Genomic DNA, 12,323 nt, shown 5'->3' with positions numbered 1-12,323 from the left:
TTGGAATTTATTGTAAAATAGAGTAATAGTGGATGTGTCTGCGTCTGCGTGCGTGCGTGTGAGAGAGAGAGAGACTTAATTGGATTAAAGGCAGCTGGTCTGAAGGCTTTGATGTAAACATGGGGGAAGTTTAGAATGTACGGTATAAATACGTTTGCATTTTTAAATAAACCAGGCTAGATTGTTTTCAAAGGAGGAGTGAAATGTGTCACCTAGCCAGGTGAAGTTTAGTAGGCATATTAAGATCTTACAAGTGTGAAAAGCCTTCAGCATCTATGCCTCAAGCTGCTGTCTTCAAAGAACTGAAGTTAAGAAAACACACTTTGAATTCGGTTTGTTCAAGGTATCATGTTTCTTTGCCTTGGTCTTTTAAAATCTGTGTGTCTTACTGTTGCCTTAATGAAAGTGTAACTGGGGGTTAGATTGATTAGGAGAATTAAAAGTTATCATAGTAGTTATTTGCAGATCTATGTATGTATTTAAAAATCATTTACCTTATTAATAAAAGTTTGATCTCGTTAATTCTATCAATAAAGGTTTAATTTAGTTTGGTAAGAAACCTGTTAAGACTTGGTGGTCTTATTACTACTGAATTCAAGGCACGCATCTCGGAATTTATACAAACTGCAAAACAAGTTGTGGCAGCTGTTTCAAGTTTCCCTTTGGGATTTGAACAACTTAGCATTTACCATCGGCTGTGCCACAACAAAAGAAAGATGGTTGTCGGAGGCCAATCATCTCAGCCCACATCACCAGTGCAGGACTATCCTAGGTCAACCACCTTCAACTGCTTCATCAACACAAGAACCTTATGGCCTGTCGAGCCTGCTCCACCGTTCAATACGATCATGGCTGATCTTGGGTTTCAACTCCATTGTCCTGCCTGTTCCCTATATCCCTTAATGACCTTCCCTCCATCATAAGGTCAAAAGAGGCAACGTTCACTGATGACTGCAAAGTGTTCAGTACTCTTCATGACTCCTCAGATATGGAAACAGTTCCAGCCCGCAGGCAGAAAGACCTAGACCACATTGAGGCTTGGGTTGATAAGTGGCAAGTACAATCGTGCCATACAAATGCAAGTGATGACCATCTCTAACAAAAGAGAACCTAACCATCTCCCCCTAACATTCTGTGGCATTACCAACACTGAGTCTCCTACCATTAACATCCTGAGGGTGACCATTGACCAGAAAGTTAACTGGACCAGCCATATAAACACTGTGGCTCAAGAGCAGCTCAGAGGCTGGAAATTCTGCAGCAGGTAACTCATCTCTGACCAGGGAGCATGGCCGGGGGCCTGGGCCAGGGCGCGGCCGGTGGGAGGCCCAGGCTGGGGCACGGCAAAGAGGAGGCCCGGGTCGGGGGCACAGCAAAGGGTGGGGGGGGAAGAGAAGCAGCAAGCGGGAGGTCCCGGGGGTGGAAGGGAAGCAGCAAACCAGAAGGGTCGGCAAGTGAAGCCACGAGTTGGGAGAGGTGGTGATCGGGAAGGCTGGGGAGGGAAGTGGCAAGTCGGGAGAGCCGGTGAGGTGAAGTGTTTGGAAGTGCAGTGAGCTGGAGGCAGGAAGTGATGAACAGGAGTTAAGTTGAAAGAGTTTGTACTGTAAGTTATTAAGAGTTACTAAGTTATTATGAGTTAAGAGATAGAAAAAGGATTTTTGGATCAGTTAGATTAAAGGCAGCTTATAGCTTTTTAATATAAAAATTACTGATCAGGAACGTAACCCACCTTCTAATTTTTTTATGATAATGTGGTGTTCGTTCAGCACACCGTTATTTGGGAACACATAAGGAGTGCTAAATGAGGGATAGCTGTATCTAGTCCCACACTATATGAACTGCAGCAGTTCAAGGAGGCAGCTCACCACCGCCTTCTGAATGGCAATTAGGAATGGGAACAAATGCTGGCCTTGCCAGTGACGCTCAATTCCCGTGAATGAATAAAATCTATACTCTATGGCTAACATAATCAAGCTTTGCTATTTTTTCCTTCAAACTTGATGCATCAGAAAGCCTCTTTCATTAGCTTTTCAGTACATTCAGCACATACACTGAATCAAATCCTGCTTGTTATTCATCACCTTAGCACAGGACTGAGGAAGGAAAGGGCTTTTCTAACTCAAATATTTCACTATTAGGGCATTTGGTAAGGCTACTACATTCTAATAAAATTATATGCTTTGATATTTTCAAATTTAAAATGTAAGTTGGCTACTATCTCAATCTAACAAGGTACAGACTCTTCAATCCTGTGAAACAGCAAGTTAATGTTCAGCTATTTAAATCTACATGTATCATTCACTTTGAACGCAAACCTGAGTGACAGATCAGGCATCGACAGGCCTTCTCATCCGCATAGGATTCTTCTTCATGAGCTCTAACTTGAATACCTCTGCATTGCTAAATGTTCACAAAAGCCCTGGATTCTTTTTTAAGGAATGCATTCAGCCCTTTTGGGGACCTTGAAACAAAAACATGATAAAATCATTCAAATCATTCTGACTTTGATCACTCTCTCCAGGGTTCTAACAGAGTTTTTCTTAAAAACAAAAAAATCCCCTTTTGCAATGATTTCAATCTACTGTAAGATCTCCTACAGCATCTTTAGTATTCTTCATTCCTTAGGGTAATTCAAAACCACATACACAAATATGCAGTTCTCCAAACTAATGGGAAGACACAGCGTGGAAGGAATTATCCGTAAGGTCCTGCACTTCTTTAAGATCTTGAACGAGTAATCAATATTCTGGATGTACCACCTTCGTTATATGCAATATGGATTTTGATCATATCACACACAGGAATTCAAACAAATTGTATATCTGGCAAGTCTGTGTGAAAGTAATCAAAATTGATCTGCATCTCTCAATGTTCGAGACAGTCCAACATGGGCAGTGAGAGCGCGGAAATCAGGAAACTTTAATTATAGCTAAATCAGCTAGGTCTAGCACAAAAGCGTTTCATAGTCATATAACAGAAATGGGCCAACTGTTGCAAGAATTGCATATTTTTCTTCACTTAGTATAATTGCACTCTTGTTCATTCCCTAAAACTTTCAATAGTCTTCTTTTTCAAGCAGCGACTTAGCCCGTTGAAAAGAATGGGATCTGATTCAACAATTGTGTAGCACAAAATACAACATAACCATCCTCTGCATGAAGAATGTTTTTGTAACCTCACCTTTAATTCATTGTGATTATGTTAAATTTTTGTCTATCATTACTCTATCGCCAGTTAATGGAAACAATTGATCAATATCTGTCTCATCATCATCTTGACAATCTTGAAGACCTATCAAATTACCCTTGGCACTCCACTACTTACAATTAGTCAAAATGAAAATCACCCCTTTATCCTGACTCTGTTTCTTGTTGGTCAGCCAATCCTCTATCCATGTTCATATATTACCCTCACCATCATGAGATCTTATCTTACATAGTAACCTTTTATGTGGCCCCTTATTGAATGCCTTTTGAAATTCAAATAAGCTACATCTACTGGTTTCCCCTTTATCCACCCTACTTACTACACCTTCAAAGAATTCTAATAAATTTGTCAAACACCATTTCCCGTTCATAAAGCCATGTTGACTCTGCTCGATTGTATTATGATTTTCTAAATGTCCTGCTGTTACCTCCTTAATAATGGATACCAAGATTTCCCCAAAGACAGATGTTAGGCTAACTGGCCTATGATTTTGTGCTTTGTCTCCCTCCTTTCTTGAATAGTGGTGTTACATTTGTGGTCTTCCAACTTGCTGGGACATTTACAGAATCTAGGGAATTTTGGAAGATTACAATCAATGCAGCCACTTCTCTTAAGAACACAGGTTGCAGGCTACAGGCCATCGGGTCCAAGGTGCTTGTCAATCTTTAGCCCCATTAGTTTTCCTAGTACTTTTTCTCTAGTGATAGTGATCATTTAAATTTCCTCCTTCCCTTTTGCTCCTTGATTTTCTCCTATCATCATTGGGATGCTTTTCGTGTCCTCTACTGCGAAGGCAGATACAAAATACTTGATTATAGTCTCTGCAATTTCCTAAGGGACCCATGCTCACTTTAGCAACTCTTTTCCTTTTTATATTCTTGCAGAAGCTTTTAATGTCTGTTTTTAGATTTCTTGCCAGTTTATTCTCATTCTAATTACTCTTTTTTTAGGCATCCTTTTCTGGTTTCTAAAAATTTCCCAATTTGTGGCCTACCACTAATCTTTGCAGTATTGCATGTCTTTTCTTTCAATTTACTTCCATCCTTAACTTCATTAGTTGGCCATGGATGGTGCATCCTTCTCGGAGTCTTTCTTTCTCAATAGAATCTATCTTATGTTTAGATTTAGAAAATATCTCCTTAAATATCTGCCACTGCTTTTCTACAGTCTTATCTTTTAGTCTATTTTCCTGGTCAACTGTAGAGAATCCTGTCTTCATACCTTTGTAATTGCTTTTATTTACACTTAAGATACTAGTTACGGGCCCACATTTCTCACATTCAAACTGAGTATGAAATGATACCATGTTATGATCACTGATGCGTAGGGGGTCATTTACTTTGAGACCATCCTGTCTAATTACCCATTAACTGGTATAAAAAAGCTTGCTCCCTAGCTAGTTCCAGAACATAGTGTTCTAAGAAACTGTCCTGAACATTCTATGAACTTGTGTTCAATGCTACCTTTGTCAATTTGATTTGTCCAATCTGTATGAAGATTAAGATTGCCCAATCTATATGAAGATTAAAACTGTCCACTATTATTGTTGTATCTTTCTTACAAGCCCCCATTATTTCTGATTTCTCTGTCCTACAGTGTGGCTACTGTTAGGGGGCTTATAAACTACTCCCTCCAGTGACTTCTTTCTTTTGCTATTTCTTATTTCCACCCAAACTGATTCTACATTCTGATCTTGCAAGCCCAGATCATTTCTCACTACAGTAGTTATCCCATCCTGTCTCACTACTGGACTGATCTCATCCTTGTCTTAATGTCAAGACTAAGAATCTAAAGGACAACCTCTTAAAAGTTGAACTAAATTTGTGATGCAACTTCTCGTAAATCAGTCTTGCTCACTCTTACTAATAAAACTGGTAACGCAATTTTCAAGGGCCAGTTTCAGAGAACCAACAAAGTTGAGGCTTCATGAGCACAATACAAAGCACTGGCTAATATCTGGAATGGTGTTTGAATGGGGCATAGGCCTTGACACAATGCTGTTTATTTAGAAATAAGTTTTAGAGCGCAAAAACCTATCACATTTTTGACCTACATGTTTTTAAACTATCAATTGGGACAATGGTTCACTACTTGGGATGCAGAGATGAGGGGCAGAGTATTTGACATGGATGGTATCAACATTGCCCATGCACAGTCTTAGGATGGTGTCCACCCAATTTCTTCATAAATATAGGGCAATTTCTCATTGTTAAATAAACAATGTGAATGAAGAACACATGCCACTTCTAACACTTCATCCAGTGCTTAATACTGCAAATTGTTGCAATTATGAAGAACTTCCTTCTCCAGCATTGGCATCTTGAATGGCTGTAAGTGCACCAGGTGCATTGATGCAAACTTAAAGGATGACAGGATGGGGAAGGAGATCAGTGGCTAAACAAACCATCTGGGAGACAATAAATAACCTAGAAAGGCTCTCTCTTCTGTGTCGAGGTCATTGATCTTTGTCAGGGCAGCATTGGCAATCCTACAAATGGCCTTAGTTTATTATCTGATAAATCTTGCTAGAAAATGTATAGTTAGCATTGGCTGTGCAAAGATTCAAGTTCAACTGCTGACTTTTTATAGTTAAAAAGCTTGACAACCCTGGACAGCAAGTCCAGAGTTTCACTAGGTGCATGAAATAGAGGCCTCTAGTGGGAGTGGAAATTAATAAATGCAATTTATCTTAGAAGGCTGGAATTTAAAAGCATAAAGATGAGAGCACACCACTATTCACATTTTATGTGGACAATCAACCTCTTAGACCTGGAGTCAACATCACCAGGTTAAAATTAGTGTATATTTAAACATCCTGTGCTATATGCAAATTGCCTCACAAGGGAGTAGAACTCAACTGTCATGCACATGTAATAAAAACAGAAAATGCTGGAAAAACTCAGCAGGTCTGACAGCATCTGTGGAGAGAGAAACAGAGTTAACATTTCGAATCCATATGACTTCTTCTGAGCACATGTGGTCTACTAGCTCTTCACTATTAGGGTTCAAATCATCAGGTAGAGCTAATGAAGTATGAAAATATTAAATACAGTCCAAATTCAGACCATCACATTGGCCAGTATGAATTCACAGTAGCAACTTTCTTCCAGTTTAAGAATGAGTACCTTACAGGCAATGGAAAATAGAAATAGAAACGCGCACTAGAGAGATAGTGTACTTAGATGAGGGCTCACACTTTATGAGTGTTGCACAGTCTCCTCATTCACAGTAAATACAGATCTTGTCAATATGCTGTAAAATACCAGCAAACAAATGCTTAACACATTTAACCTTGGTCTCTGACATTAGCTAATAGCGTAAACCACACTAGTACTGTGTTTCTGTACATTGGCATCCCAAAGCTTAATCTGAACTCCTTAAGAATTTCAATAAAATGAAAACAGGCATGCATTTACAAAGCTCATCACATCTCTCAGAAATGACCAAAACATTTCAGATACAGTGGATTACTTTTAAATGGGCTGATTGTTCTGCAGACAAATGCAGCAAATCAATCTGAATCAGTAAAATCCCACGAATAATGACACGCTAATCTGTTTCTGGTAATGTTGGGCAATGGAGGATTGATGTCCAGAATTCCATTCTCTTCTTGAAATAATGTCATGTGCAAAGGAGAACACCTCCAGCAATCTAACACTCCCTCAGCACTGCTCTGGAGTGCTAGAACCCAGGTCCAAATCCAGTCATCTGAACCCATTGCCTTGTGACTCAGAGGTGACACTGGTACTGAGTCAAACAGACTGAACACACACGACAATTCCTACCAGGCAGCTATTGATTTTAAAATCTTATTGTTTTGATCACATTTAAACAAAATTATGTAATCACAAATACATGACACCAACAGGAAGGGAGGTTTCATACAGACGTAGAAACTGTTATTCTCTGGGAACAAGATGAATAAAGGCTATGAACTGCAAACTGTATTAATGCTTCAGATGCAGATTATTGTGTCCATTCACTGTATCTTTCACTTTTTCTCATTCAGATTACTTATCACGTTATGCCACATAAAGTTCCTGTGAAAAGGGGAGTTCAAACCATTTACTCTAACCATTGGCAGTTAACCTGATGAACCAAGTGACATTTGCCAGTTGAAATTGGTGCAGATTCCACATTCTGTGCTGCAAAGGTTGCCCATGAGTCACCAAGGCCTTTGGGGTTTGTTGGAACAGATTACTATTATTGGTGGATGGGAGGGGTGGGATGTGGTTTGCAGGGAGATTCAAATGAACTCTAACTGCTCTCTAGCCAAAGAGATTGTGAAGCAAAGCAATTCATTGAAGTATAACTAAATTGGTAGGTGTAATGTGGTTAAAATCAATCATTCACTAGTGTGATTAATATGTCAATTACAATCATGAGAGGTGGAATGTGAACATTAATTCTGACAGGGCTAAAATCAATGATATCACTGCAGTGAAATCACTGACTGTAGTAAAAGCAAAACACTAACTCAAATGAAAGTTTGCCTCACAGCAGCAAGCTAAGTAGTCGAAGACCAGCAAAATTCCTTACCAAGCTCTTTATCCAAGGACCATTAAGTAACCTGTCCCTCAAACCATGAGTCATATGATTCAACAGTGAATAGGAAGAAAAATCAAGCCACACAGTGACTTAGCGACAAACAATGGAGCAAGTGAGAGAAATTTAAATTTGTGCAAATTTTTCTGGCAAAACTGTAAAAGCAGGCAATGGATCAGAAATGTTAAATGTCAGCATGCAACACAAACAACTGCCACGCAGTCACACAAGGGTCAAATTCCTAATAAAAGGAACCGGATGCTGTCAAGCTGTATCAAGGTCAACAAATATTTTCGTGTTTAAAGTATTTGTATTATTTCCAAGATAATTATTTCTGACTTTAATGGCAGACTCAGAGTGAACTCCAAAATGATAGAAGACTCATCAAAAATCTAAATTTCCTGGTAGCATATTCTCCCTGCTCCCTTAGCAAATAAATCCAGTGTCTTCAGTACTTCTATCCTCCTCCAAAGATTTGAGACACTGCAAAAACATGCTTTCATTTTTCCCCCTCTTTAATATGCTAGCAGCTTAATTCGTGTCAAGTTAAGTGCATGCTTTTATATGTATTATACCTATAACCAGCGTTGGTTTGGAGTCTTTAGCATTTTTTTTGAAGTTTCTGGTTAGCTATTGCTCAAAATCCAAAATAGCGTAAGTATTTTGAACTGAGAGAGTTTGAAAGAGCTCCATTGAGCTTCCTTTTCTTTTTCAAATCTATATTTGAAATGTTAACCAAATGCCTTGCACCTTCCTGCTATTCAGTCACTTTCAAAACATCTTAATGGAAACATTTTCTGTCTCTATGTGCTGCTCATCTTGGATAATTTTCCAAACATTGTAAATTACTTACCAATGCAGACATCAATCTTTCCTTTGATCGCTGCCTCATGCAAGGGAGTATAATTCCAGTTGTCTCGAGCATTTGAGTCTGCTCCATGGCACAGCAGCAAACTGACCACTTCTGCGTGTCCAAACGAACAGGCATTGTGTAGCGGGATCAGACCGCCATCATCACGTGCGTGAACATTTGCACCATTTTGTAAGAGATGCTCTACAACATCCTTCCTGCCAAATCCTGAAACAAGATGCAAAATTCCGTGGTTAAATCATCCACAAACTGCAATTCCACAACTGCCCAATACTACAAGAATATTAAGTCAAAAGGAATTCAATTAGCAATGCTACAGTGTTTAACTCTTGGGTCACAAGCATTACAACCCTTCGAGAATCAACAATATTCTTTTCAATGCAAGAACATCATTCAGCTTATTTATGCAGATTATAAACAATACAATTCAAGATAGGTATAAAAGCAAAACGCTCGCATATAACAATCCTAGATGACAGTGCTGACCTGTTTGAAACTTTGTAGAAAAACAATGCTGTATTTTACCCACCCAAAAGGAAGTCAGGTTTCAAATTTGAGGGCCAACTTGAATTTTGAACAATCAGGATATTATACATTACATTTCCCTGACAATCAATATTCATAGGGCATTACAGAACAAAACTGGACAGCAATGTGACCCTATACACATCATAGCATCTTTGAAACAGAAGATTACAACGGTCACAAAAAATCCCTTACAAAGAGGTTATTAAGGCCATTATAAAAGCAGTTCAAAAAAGCAGCTGGGATCATAAGCTAAATTGCTCTCTTCCCAATCACCAAAAGTTACTACAAATTCTAGACATAAATCTATTTTATATTTAAAAGCAAATAGTCATGCTTCAACTTTAAACACTGACCACAAACTAAGAGAAACAATGCATGGGCATTTGTGTGTGACACAACCACTGAAAAATGCAATATGGACCTAAATCTACAAGTTCTTAACGTTTGCTGCCACTGGTTGGAAAAAAATATATTTTCTCAAAGGAGGAAATCTGATTTAGAATGAACTCATGAAACGTGCACTTGTGGAACACAGAAAGGGAAGGAAGCAGCAAACAGGTAGCTTCTTTAGAGTGACAAAAAATGTGTACTTATTGTAGATATAATTTCCTTTTGATAATCACTACTTTTAAGCAATTTCCCTCACTAGATTCTTACCTTATACTACTGTTTCACCTCAATTTGCTTATCAAACTCTCTTAGCTTTCATTCTCTTTCGCAAAAGGTTGCATGTAAATAAATAGCAGTAATGATTTCAACTTCTGCCTTTAGGTCATGTTGCAGCACTGCCTATGACAAAATGCATTTATTACGCTCATCAAATGTGTTCCTAATAAACAACTACAGCTGGTCAAGATTCCAACTTATCCAGTTTGAAACAAACTCAAAGGCTTGTTTTCTAAATTTTGCATTTTTGGCCAATTTGCCAATTAAAACACTGGCCAATATTTGCTATACTGTGAATATTCTTTTTTGAAGAGGTCAGCCTCTCAAAGTTCTACTGACTGATAGTAGATCTAACAATATTTGACTGTTGTGCAAATAAACATTGAGTACATTTTTTAATGGGGGGAAAAAAGTGTGAAGACTCAATCTATTTTGCATGTATAGCTGCTTCAGCTCATGGTTAGTATCAATATTTTGAGGATATTCTACAAAAGCGTGCCTTTTTAAAACAGGGTGATTAGTTACTTGAATAAAATGTGAATTCAGTATATATTTGATATTAATGCCTTTTAGATTAAATTTTAATGGAAGTTAGCAGTAAAACTAATTTCAAATAAGCTGTCTGAAATAACATAAGAAATAGGTGGTGTAGGCTATTTGGACTATTGAGTCTGCTCTGCCATTCACTAAGGTCATGGCTGATATGATTGTGTCCTTAACTTCACTTTCCTGCCTGCCCTCCATAGCCCTCCCCTGTCAATCAAAGATCTTCTAATTCGGCCTTGAATATATTCAATGACCCAGGTTCTACTGCTCTCTGGGATGGAAAATTCCAAAGGTTAATGACCCTGTGAGAGAAGAATTTTTTTTTAAGCCGGTCTTAAATGGGAGACTCCTTCTTCTGAAACTGTGCCCATTAGTTCTATCAATTCCAACGAGGGGGAACATCTTCTCAGCATCTACCCTGTCAAGGTCCCTCAACATCTTATATGTGTCGATATCATCTCTCATTCCTCTAAACTCCAATGATTATAGGTCCAAACCTGCTTAATACTTCTTCATAAGACAACTCCGTCAGTCCAGGAATCAGCCTATTGAACCTTCTTTGAACTGCTTCCAATGCAGTGGCGTAGTGGCATTGTCACTGGAGTAGTATTCCAGAGACCCAGGGTAATGCTCTGGGGACCTGGGTTCAAATCCCACCAGTGCAGCTGGTGAAATATGAATTCAGTAAAAATCTGGAATTAAAAGTCTTATGATGATTACAAAACCATTGTCAATTGTTGTAAAAACCCATTTGGCTCACTAATGTTCTTAGCAAAGGAAATGTCCTTATTTGGTCTGGTCTATATTTTCTATCCAGGTTCACAGTAAGGTGATGGACTCTTAAATGCCCTTCAAACAAGGGCAATTAGGGATTAAGGTCCATAAATGCTGGCCTAGCCAGTGACGCCCACATCCCATGAACGAATAAAAAAAATCAAATCAACATTTTGACAATATTTATATTGTACGTAGATGAGCTATCTACAAACTGGTGATTTTTAAAAAATAATTTTATGCAACTTGTCAAAACAGTAGTATGAAAGCAGGGGCTGCTATTTTTTCACATCCTGCACAATTAATGCAGCTAGAAATACTGAAACAATGGCAGACAGGAAGTTACACTTCATTAAAGACATGTATAAGTGTAATAATTAAAAGACATGGACATTCCTGCTGCAGTTATCAGTGACAAAAATTCTCACCAACTTGAGACACATCAGTCATGGCTTTGCTTGGGTGCAGCTCACTTCCTGTACAATAAAACATCTTCTAAGAATTGCAATTTTTCTCAGCATTGTAAAGGTAGCTGGATTATCCAACATGTAGAATTTATTTTATCTTACACTGCAAACACTCATGACACACACAAAGGAGCAAGCCAAGATTGGCAATAGAGGAGGAAGAATTGTCCTTTTAAGATGGCAAGACTCATCATATAAAGGCATCTGTCCCCTTGGTTGACAGTTTGACAGATGGAACGACTAACATGGTATATCATGAAGCTGAACAATTCATGTTATTTCTCTGAGAGAAGCTGATCTGTGAGGCATTGATAATTGGAGGACATTTGCATTGGAGAATGAAAACCATTTTCCGCCTGGGTCAAGATTCAAGGAGGGGGCTTCTCAGCCGAGCTTGCACACCTGCAGAAAGATGGACCTGAAAAACAGCTGACCCAAGGAAGCTTACAAATATAGTCTGTCTGTTGTGCAAAGGAACAGCCATACACATGGCTTCAAAAGTGGCAGCTCGGGATTGTTCATGAAGCAATTATAAATTTAATGGAATGGTCTTTAACCATACCTGTACCACACTTTAGGAAAGATGAGAAGGTTCTTGAGAGGGTGCAGAGGAGATTTATCCAGGAATTAGGGAAATTAGCTACAAGGTTAAGTTGGAGAAGCTGGGGTTGTTCTCCTTGAAGCAAAGGGTGTTGATGGGAGGTCTGATAGGTGACAGG

At 38.7% G+C, this 12,323-nt stretch overlaps 1 protein-coding gene across 5 annotated transcripts in view; it reads right to left on the bottom strand.

Moving 5' to 3' along the window:
* Positions 1–12,323, bottom strand: part of tnksa (tankyrase, TRF1-interacting ankyrin-related ADP-ribose polymerase a) — a 168,015-nt gene that overhangs the window by 132,853 nt on the left and 22,839 nt on the right. For all 5 annotated transcript variants that reach the window (XR_013580461.1, XM_078570078.1, XM_078570089.1 and 2 more), the window contains exon 2: positions 8,606–8,830. Coding sequence is in view for 4 of the 5 variants with exons in the window: in XM_078570078.1 (XP_078426204.1) it covers positions 8,606–8,830 (225 nt within the window). In the remaining variant the exon portion in view is untranslated. The remainder of the gene's footprint in view (positions 1–8,605; positions 8,831–12,323) is intronic.

This window comes from Cetorhinus maximus, chromosome 2, assembly GCF_964194155.1.
Source record: "Cetorhinus maximus chromosome 2, sCetMax3.hap1.1, whole genome shotgun sequence".
NCBI lineage: Eukaryota > Metazoa > Chordata > Chondrichthyes > Lamniformes > Cetorhinidae > Cetorhinus > Cetorhinus maximus.
The sequence above is the reverse complement of the archived record's forward strand: the minus strand, read 5'-3'. Positions and strand labels throughout refer to the sequence as shown.